This window comes from Colius striatus, chromosome Z (assembly GCF_028858725.1).
Source record: "Colius striatus isolate bColStr4 chromosome Z, bColStr4.1.hap1, whole genome shotgun sequence".
Classification (NCBI taxonomy): Eukaryota; Metazoa; Chordata; class Aves; order Coliiformes; family Coliidae; genus Colius; species Colius striatus.
This window is the reverse complement of record NC_084790.1, coordinates 12,580,670-12,601,610: the sequence shown is the minus strand read 5'-3', so window position 1 is coordinate 12,601,610 and position 20,941 is coordinate 12,580,670. Positions and strand designations below refer to the sequence as shown.

General features: G+C 41.7%; 1 protein-coding gene across 1 annotated transcript in view; it reads right to left on the bottom strand.

Annotated features, from left to right (window-relative positions):
• The window catches only part of EDIL3 (EGF like repeats and discoidin domains 3), a 257,156-nt gene extending 238,450 nt beyond the window's left edge, over positions 1–18,706 (bottom strand). The window contains exon 1 of the mRNA XM_062018152.1: positions 18,520–18,706. Within this exon, the coding sequence (XP_061874136.1) occupies positions 18,520–18,586 (67 nt within the window). The 5' untranslated portion in view covers positions 18,587–18,706. The remainder of the gene's footprint in view (positions 1–18,519) is intronic.
• Between the last annotated feature and the right edge of the window lie 2,235 nt (positions 18,707–20,941).

Here is a 20,941-nt window from a genome sequence, read left to right as displayed (position 1 = left end):
TTCTGGGGGTTTTTTTTGTATCATTGACTACATATAATGCTGTAGTGCCAGCCAATATGTTCACAGACATTTTGAGAACAGAATTAGATTTACTTAACCATGGTCTTCAAAGACTTGCCATCAAACTGTTTGCCATGTGACTGATTCTGCTGTAATTCAATATGCTGCCTTACAAAAAGAGAGAGACATGCTTTGTACCCCAACTATCACTCTTAACATTTGCAAAGCAATTTCACACTCTAGATTAGAAATTTTAAGAGTAGGAATAGGATTCTTGCACAACTGGAGGTGAAACCAACAGCTCAAAAATAAAACACTGTCATCTTATTCTTGCAGCCAAGTACTAAGTAGGAGTAACAAGAATCAGCAACTGTCCTCCTGCATCTAATCATCCTGCACACATTATGCTACCAGTGCCGTATCAGCATCACTGCTACTATTTCAGGATCCCAGTGAAAAAGTTAAACTAGAAAGCATGCCCTTAATTTGAGTCTTTCACAATGCAGTACATTTGGCTGAAGGAGAACGCTTGTGTAAGTATTAGAGGAAAACAGAGGAATCTGAACATTAACTCTGAATATAATCCTCACTTGATGACTGTTGTCATAAGAGAGTGATATGTTGACATCTCTGAAGACATTATCCAGAGTCCACAGCATAGCCAGATTATGCCTTTTTTATTTAAAATTCTATTAAGCACTCCTAGTTTGTAATGAAGGCAAAGGCAATGAAAACTGTTCAGCGTATTTGAAAAACGTCTTCATTCTTCAAGTAGAAAAAACATTTTTCACTGAACTTACAGAAACATAGATCATGATCAATGGTCAGCAATCAAGACTATTCAATTTATGCATATTTTTCTTTCTTATGTAGATTGCCATAAACTGATCAGCTATGTTTACACACTGGTTTTATTAATAAACAAGTACAGGGTACATTCATTTTATTGGCTAATTTGCTTGAAACCAATTTCTTGAGGCGGAGACCACTGAACTGAAGCAGTTACCGTTTTTGTGAAAAATATAAAAGCACTTCCCATTATTTTTAAAGATCAGCTGCTTTATTATACAAAATATCTAATTTCTCACCTCAGCCACGAAACAAGGAGGTTTTAAATCAGATAATTAATTATTAGAAAATGTCTGTTCTTCCCCCAGAGTATAACCAAAATGAATCACCAATCCAGTTCATTTTAATTTCTTCCCCTAACATTCGTATCAGTGGAGTTGTTAAACTCTTTGCATGATAACTGAATCTTAAATCTACAAATCTCGTCATCTCAGCAGGAGGTTTTCATCTGAGATGTCTTGTGCCAAATCCAGATTACATTTTAAAATACAAACTCATAACTTCATTCCAATATGCTTGAAAGCCACGGTTTTCTGTCACAATCTGGAAATTGGACATTTCTATTACTACTGTCTCAAGGAGGAAAATGTTCAAGAATCTCTACAGATTGATAGCTATTTTTTTCTCTTGTGTTTCATAAACAAACATAAAAGGAAGTTAATAATGGGAGTAAATCTTTGGTTTTTGGTTCCCACTGCCAGCCCACACAATTGCAATAAAGTGAAAACTGTGAAACAACAAAAAAACTTAACTCTGAAAATCATGGCTTGTTTAATGTTGCTCAGTCTACTTTATTCATGATAAGCAACACTTACAAATTAAACAAGCCAACAAAACCAAAACCCACCAGATGCATACTGTAGATCTTAGATTTTAGTCTTTGCTAGTATCTACATAAAATAGAATCCTGTTTTTTACACTGCAAGGCAAAAAATCCCCCACATTCCTACTCTGCAGAAGACTAATAGAACAATACTCTCCACCTCACACAAGTGACTCAAAATGGGGCTTATGCAGGGCAGGAGTCTTGATGCTCACATCCCAGTAAGGATCATATTTACAGAAAAGATGACTTGTTCTTCTGTCCCGCTATGAGGCCTGTCTTCCTCTCCTCACTCCCACTTACTGCAGGCAGCACAGGCTGCTCTTCTGCTCCTGAAGCTCTCCCTTGCCTGCTGACACACAGCCTTGATCTGCAAGTCCCTCGATTTGCAGGGCAGCAGCTCCAGTGCCCACTAAGATGATGAGGTCCCTGATCTCACCCTCATTTATTCAGGTCTTTGCCAAACTGAAGGCCTAAAACCCAAACATCTGTGCGTGCATAGTGACTGCCCCAGTCCAATCCCTTTTTACAGCTCCCATTGGCTTGTTCCCTAATATGGCCTCGCTCAGTGGCAGCTCTGCCCTTGAGGGCATCAGTCAGTCATCCTGGATTGGTCTAACTTGCAAACTTGATAGATGAAGACTCTCTCATCTCCTTCAGGCCACTGATAGAGATCTTAAACATAAGAGGTCGCAGACAGACCACAGTAATGTCCCACTTATTACCACGCTCCAGGCTGACGTAATAGATCAATTACTGCCCTCCAAGTCCCTTCATCTAACCAATTTTTAATCAGTCTCATTGTCCATCCATCAAGGCCATTACGGTGCATCTTGGATGTGAGAAAAGCAACACTAAGATTCTTAATCTTGCTCTAGCACAGGTACATGACACCTGTTGCTCTGCTCCCAAACACACCAGTCATTTCTTCCCAGAAGGCCATCAGGTAGGTCATGTGTAATTTATGCCCAGTAAACCCACACTGACAGCTCCCGATCACCCTCTTCACATGCCTAGAAACCTGTTCCATGGTCTTCCCAGGGACAAAGCAAGGCTGACCAGCCTGGAGACTCCCCTTTAGTCAATCTTTTTGTAAGATGGGTGCAATGTCGGTGCTTAGTTCCTTTGCCTCCTTTGCCCAATATACCAAATCACTCACCTCATTCAACAACCCCACATTTTCTTTGTCAAGCTTCCCTGACAGTATCACCAGTGTCTCTGCATCATTCCATATCTAAGCATCCAAGACAAGACATCAAGGCAGTGGATCACAGTTCTGAGCAGGGTAGTCTCCATTAACTATCACTCTGATTTCTCCTTTGCTTAAGCCTCTGGGCTAGTACCTGTAACTGCAAAACCTGAGGTCGAGAAGACAGTTGAGATGTGATGTCAGAAGAGATAAATTTCCAGCTTCTCTCATCATTTAAGTTTTTATCCACAGCTCATTTGGAGGTGGTTCCCTAGACTGTTCTCCTTCCTTGCAGAACAGAACTTGAGCTGTGGGCTTTTGGGAGTTTTTGCAAGACCCTGTCAATCTCCTATTTGTCCTCTCTGATGGCACATAGCACATCCTGGCAGGCAAGGCCACTGTCCTCACCCTGAGCATCTCCACAGTCTGAGGCTAAGATAGCAGCAGCATCCTCCCTCCAGGTCTCTGATGTACCCGAGTAGCTGGTCCATGCCAGAGGCATTCTTGTTTGGCACATAAACATGTTGTCTCCCAAGAGTAAATGGCTACTCACAACATTCAGATTTTAAATTTGCTTGTGTTCATTTCAGGTACACATAGTTTTTACTCAGCTGGCTTATTGCAAAAGCATGATTTCACCATTTAATATCCAAAAAGTTGATAGTGTTTTATATCATTGCTGGCAAGCAACCCAAATTAAGGGCTCCAGATCAGATCATAAGAGACTTGCAGTGATTAAGGCCCAAACACATCTAATGCAGTGCTGGCAGTTTTTCTGCAGTCTTTGCCTGAAAGAAAGCAGTCCAAATCTGAAAATGTAATACAACAAATCAAAATTTCAGGGAGGTTTTATCCCACTCTCTAATGAGCTGTAATGCAGCTCTTTCCTGACTGTTCTCTGAAACCATAAAATCCTTAACTATGTTTATGATAATAAAAAAATGCACATCTGATTTGAAGATTTAATTATCCAGTTTGGACATGAAGTAACAACTTGCAATATAGATAATAGTTTTGGCAAAGTTACAGATGTTAATCTAGAGGATGCTTTGTTGTAAAGTTATGCTGCTGTAGTCACAAGAGGTAACTTTGCATTATTAAAATCAAGAAAAGTCACAAAAATCCATATTCCTGAAAGATTTTAATCTGAAGAACAACCTACTTTCAACATCAAATTTGGATTAATGTCTTCCAGGGTCCTTGGTCTTGGAACCATCAATTGGAAGAATTAAAAATCCAGAAATTCAAGCCAGTTCAACATTAAGACTATGAAGAAAATTAAAAAGGGATAAAATAATAGCCCAGAAAGAAAGTGGTTAAGGTGCAACTTAAATCCTAAATTTTACAAACACTTTCAAATAATATTGTGTTTAACACAATGAAGCCTTTTGTCTGTGTATCCTGTCCTGACTCTACTGTGGTTGCAGTTGACTCTAGTTTTTTGCTATTACAGCTTGTAACACTGCTAATTTTCAGATCTACTACAACAGTTTCAATTACCAGAAGACACAAGTAAAAATTTCTTCACTGTGAGAGTGATGGAGCACTGGAATGGGCTGCCCAGACGAGTTGTTAAGTCTCTTTCTCTGGAGACATTCAAAACCCACCTTCACAAATTCCTGTGTGACCTGCTCTAGGTGGTTGTGCTCTGGCATGGGGGTTGGACTAGATAAACTCTTTGTTCCTTCTAACCCTTAAGATTCTGTGATTCGGTGATTCCACAGAGACAAACTCGATGTAAAACCTTTGTGCAAAGGAACAAAGTTGGACCTGATAAAAACAGTGTGAAGAAACAAAAAATTGTTTATTAAGAGAAACACATCTCTTCCCACAAAAACATACATCAATAAACAAAGAAACAGATACATACATAGACAAACCTCTTCTTTATTCCTCCAGACAATGGTACATGTAGGATAAAAATTTGAGATAGTGATATACAAACTAGGTCACTACATAGATACTAAGGATAAATATAGTCATTTCTAATGCAAGGAAATGCTTTGAGAAAATTTTTAGAAAGTCTGATATAGCTGTACTGAATGCTAAAGCCTGCTTTGTCTACAAAAATTGCCAACACTCTTGATTTTTTCATGAATACTGCAGACCATAAATACCATCTAAAGGTCTATCTTGTATTAGTACTTATAGAAAGTGTCAAAAGCCCCCAAAAACATTGTACAGTGCTAAAGGAACGACCTATCCTCCCCAGCTAATCCGTCTCTCTTACAGTTTGTGCCACTGCAATTTATAATCAGACTACCCATGAACTCTGACAATACTGGCAATACATCACAAACTCCATACAGATACAATTTCTTCCAAGTCCTTATTTCCAATAGTAAAATAAGGGCCTTAAAAGAAGGTTGAGACTGAAAGCTCTCCCTTTCCACCCAGACAGCAATAGGACTGACCCTGCTCCTTCATCAGTCACTAGTGGAGTTTTATTCACTTGTGACCTTCTGGCTGCTCCCCAAAGCTCAAACTTTGGGCAAAGCCCCTGTGGCCAAAGAACAGAGGCCATACACAATTCTTACACTGCTCAGGGAGTATATGATCCAGAAGTTGGTATTGCTTTTCGAACTATGTCAACTTAGAAGCACCTTCCATAAAGCGAATTTCAGTAGATATACACTACAGCTTGTAATCTAACCACAACAGTAATTTTATGTCTTTTATGCCGTTCTCTTTCAAAGAACAGATGTAATATGTCTAAAATCTTCTGTAATTTTACTGCTATATCTTAACAGAAAAATGGGGCTGAATAAAACTATTCCCTTTCTGAAGCTGCTTTTTCTACAGAAAATCTGTTCTGAGATACTATATTAAAGGCTTTTAAAAATTATTCCAACTGTTACAAAATACATATAGTAAGCTGTAAACAGACTGGGCATTTGCAATTTGAATTCAAAAAGCTTCTAGCATCTCATTTTGAAAATGAAAAGGAAATGACAATATCTTGCATGTACAATTATAAAGTAAAAACAATGAATAACATTAACTGAGAGTTTTCCTTAAACAGCAGTTCCAGATAATTACCTGTTTGCGAGATCCCTGCAACTCTTTGGGTAAATATTGCCAGTATACCAACACTACTCACACACACAATGAAATGTACACATAAACAGCTGCAATGCTTGTATGGCAGGAGCCTGCACTAAAGGAGACCCAAGATCATGGCTTTTAGCAGACTTGAAGTCATCAGACCTCATTATTTCTCTTAAAGGTAGATTCCTTTCTATGTGATGTGTTGACCTTCGTTTTCAGACTTCAGGGATGCTCTTTGATTAAACCGAAAGGTACATACACTTCAAGAAGAAAGCAGAGGGAGAGGGCTTGATGTTACACAAGAGACAAAAGACTGCTGTGAAAGATGCTAGCACAAAATTTTATGATCATACATGAGACAAGAACATTTACAGGGTGAAAGAGTAGCTTCCTGAATCTCCAAAAATGTAAAAGAAGAAAATTTACTCTATGTCTTTCTACAATTCATTAACACCTATAGTTTAGAGGAAAATCTTAGTTGAGAAAAACTATTATTAATTAAATCTCACTCATCTTTATTCCAGTGAAGTCAGGGTGCAATTTTGGGATATCTCTTGAATTCTGTCCAGGTGAGGATGAGGGGCAAGTTCAGAGTTTGTGGGTTAGAATTAAGGGTCAGACTAGCATGTGTGATGCTGTTGTGGGTGTCTATTACAGGCCACTAGATCAGGCTGGGCAAACTGAAGGGGCCTTCTACAGGCAGCTGGGAGTAGCCAAAAAATGACCAGCTCTGATTCTCATGGGGGATTTCAACTACCCAGACATCTGCTGGAAGACTTACACGGCTAACCACTTACAGTCCAGGAGGTTCCTTCTGTGCATGAATAACTTCTTAATGCAAATGGTGGATGTGCCAACTAAGAGAGATGCACTACTGGAAATTGTACTCATGCACAAGCAGGGTCTGGTTGAAGCAGTGAAGATTGAGGGCAGCCTTGGCTGCAGCAACCACAAGATGGTGGAGTTCAGGATCTTGTGCAGTTGGTACTGAATATCAAACAGGATCACAGCCCCGGACTTTAGCATAACCAACTTTGGCCTTTTCAAGCAGTTGCTAGGCAACATCCCATGGGACAGGGTAGTAGAAGGTAAAGGAGCCCAAGATAGTCGGTATCTATTCAGGGATCACTTTTCCAAGCTCAAGATCAAAGCATCCCGGCAGATAGGAAATCAAGAAAAGGAGCCAGGAGACCCACATGGCTAAATAGGGAACTGCTGGGCAAACTCCAGTGGAAGCAGAGTGTCCATAGATCATAGAAGGAAGGGATGGCCACTGGGAAGAATATAAGTCTGTCGACAGAGGATGTAGGGAGGCAACTAGGAAAGCTGAAGCCTCATTGGAGTTATACCTTGCAAGGGAGGTCAAGGACAAGAAGGGCTTCTTCAAATATACATTGCAGACAAAACTAACACTAGAGGCAATGTAGGCCCACTGTTGAATCAGGCGTGTGCCCTGATGACAGAGGATACAGAGAAGGCAGAGTTACTGAATGCCTTCTTTGCCTTTGTCTAAACTGCTGGAGACTGTCCTCAGGAGCCTTTCCAGAGGAAGCCTGTTTAAAGGAGGAGCTTTGTTTAGTTCATGAGGACTGGTTAAGGATCAGTTGAGCGATCTGGATGTACATAAATCAATGGGCCCCAATGGGAAGCACCCGCAGGTGCTGAGGGAGCTGGCAGAAGTAATTGCTAGACTACTCTCCATCATCTTCAGTAAGTCACAGAGAACAGGAGAGGTGCCTGAGGAAAGCAAATGTCACTTCAGCCTTCAAAGAGGGCAAGAAAGAGGACCCAGGTAACTACAGACAGCTTCACCTTCATCCCTGGAAAGGTGATGGAACAGTTTATCCTAAATATTGTCTCCAGGCACAAAAAAGGACAAGAGGGTCATTAGGGGCAATCAACATGGCTTTACCAAGGGGAAGTAATTTTTGGCCAACCTGATAGCCTTCTGTGAAGACATAACCAGGTGGATCAATGGTGGTAGTGCGGTGGATGTGGTTTATCTTGATTTCAGTAAAGCATTTGACACCATCTCCCACAGCACCCTTGCAGCAAAACTGAGGTGTGGATGATAAGGTAGTGGGGTGGATTGTTAACTGGTTGAAGGAAAGATGTCAGAGAGTTGTTATAAATGGGGCAGTTAGAATTAGAAGCTTGTATCTAGTGCAGTCCATCAGGGGTCAGTGCTGGGATGGGTACTTTTCCATATATTCAGGAATTACGTTCATGAGAGAACAGAGGGCACTCTCAGCAAGTTTACTGATGACAGTAGACTGGGGGGAGTGGCTGACACACCAGAAGGCTAGAGAGTTGGGCAGGAAGAAATCTAATGAAATTCAACACAGGCAAGTGCATCTGTGGAAGAATAACCTCATGTACCAGTACAGGTTGGGGAATGAACTCTTAGAAGAGTAGTGTAGGGGAAAGGGACTTGGGGGTCTTGGTGGACAGCAGGATGATCATGGGCCAGCAATATGCCCTCATGGCCAAGAAGAGCAATGACATCCTGAGGTGGATTAGAAAGGGAGTGGTGAATAGGTCGAGAGAGGCTCTCCTCCTCTCTACTCTGCCCTCATGAGACCGCATCTGGAATACTGTGTCCAGTTTTGGGCTGCTCAGTTCAAGGACAGGGAGCTGCTGAAGAGAGTTCAGCACAGGGCCACCAAGATGATGGAGTGGTGCATCTCCCTTACGATGAAAGGCTGAGAGATCTGGGGCTCTTTAGCTTACTGTCAGTAAGTTTGCTGAACATAAGAAATTGCAAAGAAACATAAGGAGAAATTTCTTCACTGTGAGGGTGACAGAGCACTGGAACAATCTGCCCACATGGGTTGTGGAGTCTTCTTTACTTCCTTGAAGACATTCAAAACCCATCTGGACAAGTTCTTGTGTGACCTATTGTAGGTGGTCCTGCTCTGGTAAGGGGGTTGGACAAGATAATCTTTCGAGGTTCCTTCCAACCCTTAAGATTCTGTGATTCTTCATCTCCTCTTCCTTACAAGGAAATTTCTAGCTGGAATTTAAAATTGTGTTTGGATTCTACGAGTATAATGTCAAAACCACAATTCATTACTGGAAAACAAGCCGATGTATTTATTTTTTATTACCTATTGCTTACCACAGTAATTTAAAAAAATAAATAAAAATTTCAAAATCAAAACTTTTCTATCAAAAAACCATCAACCAGCAGCTTAATTGGTCAAAATTAGTCAGCTCCCATAAGGCTGTGTCAAGCTGGGCTAAGGTGACACTGCCACATGGAAAGATCTCAACAATTCCTGATCAGATTGCTTACTTGTCGAAATCTGTGGCTTCTCCAGCTGAATCCAGCTGCCAGATTCAGCATGCAGACATACACATGAAGTGCTTGTGAAACAAATACCTGAAACACTAAGTAATACTGTTAATATAATATTAACTAAAAATACTAAAAAACTGTTAATACAGCATTTTCAAGAGTTTTCTCTTTTTCCTTCTGAAATAACTGAAGACTGTAGTGATTTGACTCATGCATTTGCCTCCTTCTTTCTTTCTGCTCAGCCTTCAGTTGGTCTGAATCCAGGAGCCAGAACCACATCTACTGACTGGGAATTTTAAAGCAGTTTACTCCCTTAGATGTAAGCCAGAGCAGAATTTCTAAGACAGGCAGCTCCTCCCGCTCTACTGACAGCACAGGAGGAGCTCCTGTGCCTCACCTGCTTTGCATGGCTTTATCTTATCACTTAGATAAATATTTGGCACAAAATAATTAGGGAAGAAAAACACTGTAATCTGTCCTCATCAAAATAACCAGGACTGTTTAGTTAATCAACACTTGATTGGCCCCAGGACGGTGATGCAGCATGCAGATACTTAAGACTGGGGGATGGCAAGAAAATTGTAGAATATGTTCTCCTGACTGCAGCCATGACAAGGCAATGCAGACAGGAGCACAACACATACTCATAGGTCTGTCTGATTTCTGTACCTGGTTTCCACAGTGGGTTGACACATAGCAGGAAGAAATATGGCACTCTGTGACTTAGGGTTATGGGAGTGACTAAACTTGTCTCCCTGCTCTCCCTGTTCATCTGTTTGCCACTGAAAAACATACTTGGGACAGTCACACATTGAGAGCCAGTGAGTACCTGGATGGGTAGGTCCATAAGTGAAGATCTCTAGTAACAAGTCTAGAGCACAAGTCTTATGAGGAGTGGCTGAGGGAACCGAGGGTATTTAGTCTGGAGGAGGCTGAGGGGAGACATGATCACTCTCTACAGCTACCCGAAAGGCCTTTGGTCTCTGCTCCCAAGTAACAAGTGATAGGACAGGAGGAAACAGCCTTACATTGCTCTAGAGAAGGTTTAGACTGGAGATTAGGAAAAAATGAGAGGGTTGTTAAGACACTGACATAGGCTGCCCAGGGAGGTGGTGGAGTCCTTATCCCCGGAGACATTTAAAATAGGCACAGATGAGGTGCTGAAGGACATGGTTCAGTGATGGGCTCAGCAGTGTTAGTGGTTGCATTTGACATCTTTTCCAATCAAAATAATTGCATGACTATGACAAACATATTTCTTGGCAAAAAAAATCTAAGTTGTCAATGAGAAAACTATCGGTAAGTTCGCCCTGAAGGAACAAGGTGAGAACACGTCTGGGTCCATCAGCTCTGTGTTACTTGTGCCTTCCTCTTCCCATCATCCTTGCTTGCACCAATGCTGAGGCTTGCCTAGTCCTGCTGTAAATTATCACAAGCTGAACTATCACAAAACTAGCATGGCACAGAAATGAATTTTTTTATTGCTCTGTGTAAATTCATCACTGGTGCTGAAATCAGGGAAAAGACAATGGCCAAGAGCAATTAGATGGGCTTGGCCATACTGTCAAATCTCACATGGCAGAATTGCTCATCTCTGCTATTTAACAGTAACAAACTAAGTAGAAAGTCAGAAAATTTCCTACAGATGCCACCTTTGTTTTACCCTCCCAATAGCCAAGAGGCTCTGACCCACAAGTCAAAGCTCAGCTTTTACTATATTTCCACTAAGCCTTCTGCATTTTAAATGCATATTGGCACATAATTATTCAACTATACTGAAAGATACTGAGGCATACTACAGCAATTAAAGCTCTTGCAGTGCAAAGAAATATTAATGGTAGTCTTAAGTCAGTGTATATATAGTCAATCATACTTTTCTCTAGCTAATTTCAGTGTTCTTACTCAGAATGTCACTGTTTGGTTTTTTTTTTCCAACAGACTTCACAGAAGAGGATATATGCCTCTGAGACTATACTCCCAAGCAGATATGATGTTGCTTCAACTACCTTTTTTTTGAAGATCTATGATTGTCCACCATGATTTCAGTAAGAGCTGAATCACAAAACCCATATTTAGAAAAGAGTTTATGTAAAATCACCATAGGAAGGAATCAGAGTGTAAATGTACATGTAAGCGTGCAACAGTACCAAAATGCAGCATTTCTTACAGAACTGTCTAAAAGAAAACATGAACCTGAAAAAGGACACCAGGTTAAGAGAAAACTCATTTAAGAAGTCAAGAGGTTACAATAGGATGGGCTTGATCACACCCAGGAAAATGAAAGCCGTTATTAAAGAGGTTGATCTTTATTCTGAAGGACTAGCTCATTTTCTACGAGGTCAGAAGGTAAGCCATAAAAAACACATCAAATAAATTAGACAAAAGCATCATTAAAGAAATATATATAGGTTGTACCACAGAAGACAACTACTAGGTCATTTTAGCTACATCCCATGACAACAGCACATAATTTCCCCATCCACACTGTACACTATTCACAGTATTAATCTAATCTTCCCTTAAAACTGTTCAAATAAATGGACATTCTGTAGCTCTAAAATAGTTCTGGAATAGTATCTGAAAGCAATCATCTACTAAGTCTTTGTTTTTAACCTAGAAAAGCCCTTGTAAGGCAATCCTGCGCAATTCCTCAGACAAGTAAGGAATCTGACAAGCTACATAGCAAATCATATTTTCTCTATTTCAAAAAGCTGCAAAAGGTCTGAGAAAAAAAACCCAAAACACTTCAGTCTTAGAGCCCAGGCTACTGTCAAATAGTAGTTACCTAGAAAAACAAGAAACTGGCAAACAGATTAAAGCAGTACAGTCTATGGGACTCTAATAGAGAATAATCAGAGAAGAAGCCTGGATTAAAAGAGCTGGTTGTGCGCACTGATATCCAGCAGTGACAGAGGCTGTGATATATGAGCAAGGCACGGACTGGAGGATGTAGATGTTAAAAATAAAATAAATCAATCTTCTGCTTTCTGTTTTTCACACTTACATAAGATGTATCTTTCCTATATTGTCTGTTCAAGCTTCACTATTGTTGAAACCTATGATATGAGTAATCAGATGGCAGAAATTACTGTTATTTACACATTGCTGACACAGCTCTCCATAATTACACAGGTTTACACAGCATCTTGACAATGATAGGAAAAAATCAGCTTTTGCTGAAATTCTGTCAGCCTCTCTATACAGAAGCATGGCAAATAAAATTACTGCAGCTAAAAATTGTCAGAGCAATCATATCTTTCAGGGGTTTTTTTTTTGTCTCTGTCAGAAAGTTAGTATTGTGAGAGTACTCAAAGACACAAAAATAATAGCCCTCTATGTCTATACTGTAGCTTTACCCTACTGTACAGCCAGAATCTGGCTATGCACAAATGCCTTGTGTTTAAAATTGGAAACAATTAAGGTAAAAATGAGTTGCATAGGGAGTGGGACAAAAACAAAGATTATTTGCAAAACATTGAAAAAGTCCTGCTTTGTATTCAAATGAAAAATTTGAAACTCTAAAGATTCAAATCCGTATTGTGAAGCACTTAATAGTCAACTTGAACCTATGCTGTGTGTGTCCCATGTGGACCAGCTGAACACCGGAGCACGGCAGGGAAGACTGACTACTGGTTGAACTCTCAGATCTACAGAATTGCAATGTCCTGAATAAAGCATTCCTGGATGACAAATTTCTCAACAGATTTACTCAAGACACTGTGTGAGGCTGGTTACTCCTCCTAATCCAGCCCCAATATCCCAAACACCACCTGGGACGAGAAATGACAAGGAGCACTCCTGTGAAGGCCCTGGCTACCTTCCATCTTCCCCGTGGCCTCCAAGGTCACATACAAGCCATGAAAGTGAAGCAGTCACACATGTTCCACTCACACCTTTAGTCTCCCTCTGGGATGCATAAGGCTCCTGCCTGGGCTCTGCACAAGGAGAGCAGATCTTCGTACTCCTGCTTATCCATCTGCTGCTCCTCCCTGCTGTCATCTGCATACAAGCGTTTACTGCTTTAAATACTGTGGTTAAAATTCTAACTCCTAAAACTGAAACTTGACATCCTGCTGTGATAAGTGGTATGGCTGAGACTCCAGGATTCTCCATTTGAATGGCACTGACAAATAAATGCCTTCTTCTGTACTTTCAAACAACCTCGCCATATTCAGAAAAAGCCTTTGCCTGCGTACTAAAATGTTCAAGTGGAGAGAGGAATGCTATCTTTAGTATCAAAAAAAAAAAAGTTTTAGCCGTTCATTGCTTTTGTCAAATACATCAGATTTTTACTTTAAATACGGAGCCCTGCATCTTGAATTCATAGGACAATGAAGACTTACCTAACATGACTAAGATTTTTTTTTAAAGTATCAGACTAGATGTATTGCACATAAATTAATGTAATTCCTCTGTATGCTGTCTGAAGTGTGGATATTCCACAACATAATGTATATGGATATAGCCAATATATAGTGTGTAAAATTAAGTTGTTTTCATGTGTTTCATGTGATAATGCATTCGCTCACACACCACATATAGCAATTATTAGCTAGATTAGCTGGATACTTTTCTAGATAATCATCATCTGTTTCATTCCTCAGCTTTTAAACTTAAAATACAAGAACACCCCCACTGTGATGAAAGGTATCACAGCTTGCTGATTAAAGAGATAAGAAAAAAACCAACTCACACAAACAAACAGAAAAACTCCATATGTAACATCTGCACAACACCAAGACTGAGATTTCATAAAACCACAAAAGGACAGGCACACACAAATACTGCATCCCCAAATTTCAACTATACAACAGTGAGTAGCCTTTGTTCTAACATAAGATCAAAGTTTCCTATACAGAAAAAAACCTAGACCCATTATCACTTACTGCTCAGACTGATATAATGCACTGAATTTAGGCTGATGTTGGCTTTCCCCCTATATTCTCACTTCTCCCTCTTTAAATGAAAACCTCGTGTAGGTCCTCCAGTACTTCCCAGAGAATTTCAGTTTGCAAAAGTTAAGGTTCATACAACTCTTATTTAGGTGTTAATCTTTTAACCCATCTTTTACTTTCTAATACATGAGATGGTAAACTCATATTTCCCTGAGAATGTGTTTTGAAAGTTGAAATAAATTAATACTGTTTTGACATTCAACCCATATTTTTCCAAACTCAAGGCAGCTCGACTTCATGTACGCTACAAAGAAGCCCAGTATCAATTGCAATACAATGCTCACCACTCTTTAAGATTTCAGAAATACTCCTGGCTCTGTGGATCCCGTAAGTTTGAAATGTGTAAAAAACTAAAAAAACACGAAACGGTAACATGCTACACTCCTACATGATGCAGAATAAATTTTAGAATAACAGATTTATTTCTGAATCTTGTATCTTAAACGCTGCGTCTCCAGATGTCTGTACTTACACTGATGAGATATCAGACGGTGAGTTTGTCACTGCTGCTGCTGTATGGATATGTGCTGTAGAAATAGCTAAATCAAGATATAAAGAAAATCAACCTTTTAATAAAAAGTCATTGTCTGTTGAGAGAACTTCCAAAGTGGCTCATTTCCTTGATTTTCAACCGGTCAGCAATTGGAAAAAATGCGGAGAAGAAAAGACAGTACCCCTTTCACTGTGATACCATTGATACATAACCTTGTATGAAGTATATCCTTTGAAAAAAGGCATGAAGGATAAGGATAAAGACATAAAGGGCAGAGAAAGAAGGAGTCAGACACTTTAAAATCCCAACTAAATACCACTAGGACTATTGCGGTTTGAGTAACACATGGCTTAACATCAAATTCTATCCTAAGACTCACCAGACACGTACAAGATGCAACAGTATATCTACTATATGCTTTCTGGAGGCTATATGAGCAGTCATGGAAAATCAATTTGAATACAAATGTAATTTGTTAAAAGAACAGTGAAAATCATTATGCAGGGTCACACTGTCACCACTTTCTACAGAAACAGATGCTGTTCAAAGGTGCAAGGGCATTTGGTAAAACAGAAGACACTTGTTTTTTAAAAGCTCTCTATGATCTTTTCAGTCTTTCAGTATAGTTATGCGAGAACAATGCTACAGTTTACTTCTCTTGTTTCTCAGCACTTTTACTCCTTGCACCTCATTCCAGCTGCAGAAAGAGGCTTTACAGAAACTTCTAAGCCTCAGAGAGAGGGAAGGTCTCCACTGTAACAGAGAAAAAGCAACATCTCTGAAATAACTCCTTGATAGTTTCAAAATATTTCTCTCAGGCTAACAGAACAGACATAAAACAAAGAACTAGATTTGTCTGGTTTTGGCAATGTCAATATCATTTTGAGTCAACATAAAAAAATCAGCAACAAGTGAAAAAGCGTGATACAATTTAAGGATCAGTTTCACAACAAAGACTACAACTCAAATAGTATATCTTTGAAAGATCATGTTGCAAAGACATTTAACACATAGATGTGGAATATACTAATTTGCTATGCACTTACAGTACCATTACCATAGCTGATCAGCTTATCCCATTTCATGAGGTAAAACTGGGGACTAAAGCAGGCATCTGTTCTAAGTTACATATTCTTTTCATTTGATCTCAATCTTCGTTGACTGTTATGAAAGGTATTGATTTTTTTGTTCCTAAAAATAATACAGTGGCATTCAGGAACCTGTATTACTATAGGTAAAATGTGCTGTATTTCTTCCACCTGAAACAATCTTAGAAGTTTCTGTAGTCACTCTTGTAGTCACTGTCTCTTCGCTACATGGTAGAACGTTAGATTGGTTTGCCTTCAATTTGAGAAAGGAACATCAACACTAGTAAATGTAAAACCTTAGAGGTGTTTTGAAATGTGCATAAAAGGACATTCTTTATTAAAAATACACCTGGGTAAAAGTCACTGCACCCTTGAAGCCTAGTTTAATCACATACATGGATATAAACACATCTCTGAAGATCAGATTCCTGTTATATAGTGCATGAGATGGCAAATTTATCAGACTAAACACAAAAAAAAATTAATTCCTGTCTTCCATTGGGATGACTCTTTCTTTCATCATCATCACTATTATCTCTCTCAATCTTTCTCCCCTTTCTCTCTCTTTCTTAAGAAAGAAAGAAAAATATGCTGACATAGTGTGTATGTGTTCCAATCGCAAAGAGCAAAAAAATCTCAACAGGTCTGACCTCCATCATTACTTCTCACGGCTGCAATAAAAAAAAATACTCATTGGGTTTTTTAACTGCAGACTTGAAACACAGGTCAGTAATGAACTATGTGACTTTGATCTGTAGTTGGAATTTATCCCCCAAAAAGGATGGGAATGATGGCAGATGACACTGCCATAGGTTTGCATTACACATCATTATACAAATAGACTCATCAGCAAGCAGCATTTAAAAAATACACAAAAAGTTTAGTACTGTTCAAAACTGCTCTCTAAAGAGTTTCAGTTACTTACAGTAACCATAACTTCGGGAAGATCCACTAAATGTAAACATGACATTGAATAAAATTAACCCAGTATATCAGACCTGCCAAGCAGCGTTTTATTCCGTTTCAGAACAAAAAAAAAATCCAACCCTCTGTATCATTTTCTTCCATTTCATTTTGAAAGCAAAGGATAAAACTTTAACTACACAACTATAGCTTAAGCAATCACAGAGTAAATGGATTTTTATCCTTCCTATTTCACTTCTACTAGAAAACCTATGAAGTTCTCTCTGCTCAGAAGTTACCTAAAAATCTGGCAGGACTGTAGACTTAAATGAAGAATCATCTCAGATGTGAACTATGAACAGTCCTAGAGAAGTCCAATGTAAAAAATTTATTACAAGCTCACACTTTGTGGTAGTCACAGTATCTTTTGCTTAAAAGACTTTGTGCATAAACTGCAGGTACAAGGACATATTGCATAAGCTATCATACGCTCCCTGCAAGTGTGTGAATGTTATTGGATTCTGAGAAGCCACTGTGCTGAATAATTGAAGATCTAATAAAATATTCAATTTTACTGATACATTGGTTTAATTTTAAAATAATAATAATTTCTTAAAATGTGAATAATGATGGGAACAAGTCAATGGAAATAGTCCTCTACTCATTAGAATAACTTGTTCTACAAGATACAACTAGGACGATAAAAAGGTCTGCAACCCCGTGAGACTTCCCCACCCCGGGTGTCACACGGAGGGGAATCGGACGGAGGGTCGGACGTAGCCCCGGCGCGGGGGCACGTTTAGGGCTGGGTGAAGGCGAAAACGCTCTGCGGAGGGAAAGGAGAGTATGGGGAAGCCCCCACGACGGACGGGGGTCGCCCACGGACGATTTCGTGCGGTGCGGAGGGGACCCTCGGCGATGCCTCTGCTCGGGGCTGGGCTCCTTCATATGGCGGTGAGCGCTGGGGCGGCTGCGGGAGCGCCCGGGACGGGCGCAGGTAACTCCCACCGCCCTCGCAGCGTTCCCCCGGCCCCTTCCCCTTCACAAGGGCTGCTGCGGCCGAACCGGTCCTCCCTACCACACCACCACCTCACGACATTCAGCGAGTTGCAAGATGAGCTCCGACAACTTTTTTATGCGAGAAGGGAAAAAACCTATGATTATTCCAAATAATAATAAAGAGAACTCCAAGAAGTCTATGGTTATTTTTGTGGGTTGGGTTTTGGGTTTGGTAGGGTTTGGTTGCTTGGGGTTTGGTTTTTGGTGGTTTTTTTTTTTTTGGCGGCGGGGGGAGTTTACAAAGAAACACAGAGAAGGCGCCGTTGGTGTTTTAGATAGAGATGCCCTAGTTAGAAGGAGGCGAGAAAAAGCTCGCCTGACAAGAGCCGGTCACTGCTGCCCGAGATGCTAAAGCCCCGCGAACGTGTTTGCAAACTGCTCCGCGGTTTGCTGGACCTCCAGCTCAGGGCTAACAGCCTTCAAATTAAAATGAAGACCGGTGACTGAGAAGGGGTGGTGGGGGGAGGAAGGGAAAAGAGATGTGGACAGCTCTGCGGATATTATTAAATCTTCCCAGACGCTCATCTGGATTACATTTGCGCTCTCACAGCATTTCTTTCCCCTCTAATTAAGCGTACTTTTAAAACAGAGCATGTCTGATGATGGATCTTCCGTCGGTTTCTATTTAAAACGCAGAGATAAGTATTTTTTTTAATTTTTTCTTTTTTTAAAAAAAGGGGGAGCCCAGATGGAGACACCCGGCTGAGAGCCGCCCGCCGCTCCCGCCTCCCCGCTCCCCCGCGCACTTCGGCTCCGACTTCGCGGGATCTCCGAACGACCCTGTCCCCGTCGCCGCCGGTCCCCGTCCTCTCACCTCGTGCGGGGCGCGGCGCCGCCAGGCTCCCGCAGAGCACCAGCCAGGCCAGCACCGCGCGGCTCATCGTCCTCTCTCCTCTCCAGCGGCCGCGCCGCCTCTGCCAAAGCCCTGAAGGGAGGTGGCGGGTGGTGCCGGCTCCTCCGCCTGCTGAGGCGAGGCGCGGCGAGGAAGGTCCCTCCCGCCGCGGACCCGGCTGAGCGCAGCCCCTCCGCCTCCGCTGCCGCCGCCCTACCAGGCACGAGGAGGCTGCCCCGCCGCCCGCCGGCTCTGCGCGCCCGCCAGGTGCCGCCGCGCCTCCAGCATGGCCCGGCCGGCCGCCGCCGTCCCGCCGCCGCCTCCGCCTCCTCCTCTGCCTCCGCCTCCTCCTGCGCGACCGCGGCCGCTCTGACAGCCCCGGCTGGCTCCTTTGGGGGGGGTTAGGGGGAGGCGGCGGCGGGCGGTGCTACTCGGCACACCCTGGCACCTGCTCCGCCTCCCCCGTCCCCACCATGGCCGCGCCTCACCCGCGCCGCTGCGGCGGGAGATGGGGCGGGGGGTGGTCGCGGCGGGGTGCGGTGAAGCGCAGGCTGCGCGCGAGGGCGGCGGGTAGGACGCGAGGTCTGCTGGCGCCTTTGCCCCAGAACCTGCCCTGTACCCCCTCTTACACCGGCTGCGGTTGCGGAGACCGCGGTCTCCGGAAGAGGCTCAGGACTTGCACGGCTAGAGTTGCTCTTCTGCGATGAGCGAGTGTGTCGCGGTTGGGTCGTTGATCCTGTGGATAGCTGTCCTCTGCTATTAGAGAATAACGGACACAGGCCGGCGCTGCTCATTGAGGTTGTTTCACCATCCACAAACTTTTGCCTTGTAGGTATTGCTTAAGCCCTGCACTTTGTTGAACGCTACTTGAGCTGACTACTTAAAACCCTCTCTCGATATCCAGATGGGGAATTTAGAAAAAATGTGAATGTCCATTCTTCCACCTCCCTTCCCAGGTAGTGTGTAATTGAAAGGAAATCAGAGCAGGAATGCAAGCTATGGTGAAACTGGAGATGTAGTCCAAAGTGGAGGACGGGACAGGTCCCATTTCAGACCACTACTGGGTGGGTTTTGGTTTGGGGTTGGGTTTTTTGGGGGGAGGAGATGTCTTACTTGTGTGTATACAGCTAGAAGTACTGTAATAAGAATGAAACACATTGGGAATCAAGAAACGCTTCACAAAGTAATATCTGTAGTTTGCATCACCTCTACAGTCCTTTATAGTAAAGCAACCCATATTAATACATTAAACGTTATGCAATTGCTGAGTGAGAAGAATGCACTTAAGAGCAGTAGGCTGTTAAGAAGCCTTTCTGTTGATGCAGATGTCTGGTCTGTTTGCATGACAAGGAGAGATGTCATGAAATGAAGAGTGGAAACAACCTGTTAAATCACCTACTCTGTTGGCTACTTTGCCTAGCATCTCACAATAGTTTCCAGCATTTCCCTTTACAAGCCCTTTGTCTAGCGCTAAGTACCCATAAGTGGCAAGGTGACTGCTTTTCACAGAAGCTCTAGTTTTATATCCTAGCTTGCAATTAATGGCATTTTTCTGTGGCATGGAAAGTATTTCAGTTACAATATGTTGCATTGTTAGGAAAGAATTAAAAGGATCAAGCTTTTTGCATTGGTTAAGAAATGAGACTTCCAGAAATAACACACTTTGATAATCAAAGAGCATTTTGCACCCAGAATCCCAGAGCATTTTTTGTTTGTCTACAGAGCACACACAGGTGCACACACAAAGCACAGTACCTGCAGAGCACACAATTCACCCATCAGAGTTGCAAATCTTCCAGGTGACACTCCAACAAAAGTACTGAGGTGCTTCAAAGTTATCCAGCAGGTTAGGCCAGGTAAAGAAAAAAAATCTCCCCTACACTAAGGAAGCCCGTGCTAGCAGTGATTTGTTAGCATGTGCTTCAGTCCAGCATATCTCTGGACATGCAGTAGCTGGTAGCATTAACCAAAACTTTCACTGTCTTCACCATTACATGTGCTAGCATAATTCACCTGGCAGCATTCAGATGGTCTACAAGCATGCCTCCGTTTGGCTGTGCAGACACACTCTGCGATTGCATCACTAATTCTACTGCAACTTGGATTTTACACATAAATTTCCTTGCCAGAAATCTTCCTGAAGAATTACTGTCTGGAAAGAAAAAGCTTCTATCTCTCCTTGGGGGTTTCTTTACTATCAGTACAAAGATAGTGGAAATTTAGGAAACCTTAACAAAGCTTCTGATATTAATGCATCATTTCTCTACAACACTGCTAATTTTAGTGCTTATCTCTGTTTTACCACCAAGAATCCAGCTGTCATAATTACAAGGCGAACTGCACTCCAGCTGCTGTGGCAGCCCAGTATGCCTGCACCCCCAAGTGGCAGGCTCGCCTTTTTTTC